This window comes from Argentina silus, assembly GCF_951799395.1.
Source record: "Argentina silus genome assembly, chromosome: 2".
Taxonomy (NCBI): domain Eukaryota; kingdom Metazoa; phylum Chordata; class Actinopteri; order Argentiniformes; family Argentinidae; genus Argentina; species Argentina silus.
Genome location: NC_139656.1, coordinates 23,411,708 through 23,413,520, shown reverse-complemented (window position 1 = coordinate 23,413,520; position 1,813 = coordinate 23,411,708). Strand labels below are relative to the sequence as shown.

Here is a 1,813-nt window from a genome sequence, read left to right as displayed (position 1 = left end):
CCTAATGTCTTTGTTTGCTTCAGTCATGCAGAAAGCCTTGGAGAACAATGATTCACTCTACCTGGTGGAATACCAAAGAAAGTGTGTGAGAAATTGAGAGATTGACGGACGATAACTGTGAGAGTGATTATGATTACGGCAACCAATGCATTCCGAATTGATCATGGCCCGATTTCAAGTCAGCTCTTGAGTCATTGAAATGAATTCAAATCACTTGAAATAGAAATGTCATTCCACTATATGACATCATGGTCTTACTGCTAACAGAGACTCCTGTTTCCTCACACATACAGTATACACATACCAACTATTTCACCTCACCACGGGCAATTTCAGTATTGTGAGATATCACTCAATAAGACCATAATGAAGATCTGTCTGTCAGGAAATTGCTCTCTTTCTTTCTCCCTGACGTGAGTGCAGCAGTGGCATGACTCAGCCAGAATACTGAACCACTCCAGCAAAGATGGGCACAGCTGTTCCTATAGCAACTCAGAGTTGAGAGATGGTCAGAGGATAATCTTTTCTAAGCTTGTCTCATTTATTTGATTTCTGACCCCTTGTGTATGTTCTGGGAATATGTACATCCCAAGAAATCTTTACATTTCCCATCTCAGCGGTTAATGTATACATATCCCGGTTAATTTATACATTTCCCGCTGCGATGGGAAATGTGCACATTTCCCACAGTTAATCTGTACGTCTCACAACAAAACATTTCAACTTTCATTTAATCAAAATGCACTTCGTTAACCTACAATCAGTATTTTCCATATAGTTCCTATCCTAAAACGTTCATGCATTTTGAGCACATTTGTGTATTCAAGGTCTGATTTTAAGTCAACTGACACAAATAGAATGGAATAGAGTAGAATAGAATAGAAACATTTTATTTTTAATATGGTGAATCAATGTGGTGAAAGCAATGTGAGACAGTGGGGGTAGGAAACACCCTTCAAACTGCAGACCCCAGACAAGCATGGCAAGGCACCCGTAAATAAGATAAAACCATATTTTTCAAACTGATACAGTAATCTCCCTCTGACGTGGTGTATTTTATTTAATGTTTTAAAAAAGAAAGAAAAGAAAAAAAAATACTTCTTCTGCCATTCTATGAGAATGAGAATGAGAGTGAGGTAACCAACATTTACTAAGGTTCAGATCAGGTAAATGGTTTGGAATAGAAATTCAAAAATGCATCTACCTAATAACAACATTGATCTGCATAAACAAACAAAGAACAACAAATAAAATTGCTTTGACTCAGTTAAATAGCACATACATAAGACACAGTCACCTGGAGACACATCACCACCATTACCCCATCACATTGAAATCACAACTTAAGAGAAGAACCTATATCAAGCAAATACCTGAATATACATCGTCACATTTTAACATGTTTTTAAATTGGCAATTCACTTGGGGAAATTATTTCATTCACACAGTCCATTTCATCACCCCTTTAAAGACATACATATGAGACTTACATGAAAAAAATCCCTCCAATATAGAACCAGTAAGTGACAAAGTGGCATTGTAAATAATAGTCTGAGGGGTAACATGGCCTTACTAATAAAATATTCAGTAGTACACAGACGCACAACTTCAGGGGAAACACTTGCTATGGTGTGATAGCAAAGACAAAGTGTTAAGAGGGCAAATTGTTGCTCCTAGGGAAAACAATCAAAGAATCTGCTTTGGTTAAGTTACAAGTCTTTAGGTAGCCATGTGGAGATTCCTGTTGTCAAATGTGATAATTTGTGAAGGTTTATTGACTCTGTGAGTAGTAAGAATTTGTGTCGTCTTCTTT

General features: G+C 37.0%; 1 protein-coding gene across 1 annotated transcript in view; it reads right to left on the bottom strand.

Moving 5' to 3' along the window:
• Positions 1 to 1,293: 1,293 nt before the first annotated feature.
• Positions 1,294 to 1,813, bottom strand: part of brcc3 (BRCA1/BRCA2-containing complex, subunit 3) — a gene marked incomplete at its 3' end in the record, with an annotated part of 3,038 nt that continues 2,518 nt past the window's right edge. The window contains exon 7 of the mRNA XM_083665235.1: positions 1,294 to 1,297. Within this exon, the coding sequence (XP_083521361.1) occupies positions 1,294 to 1,297 (4 nt within the window). The remainder of the gene's footprint in view (positions 1,298 to 1,813) is intronic.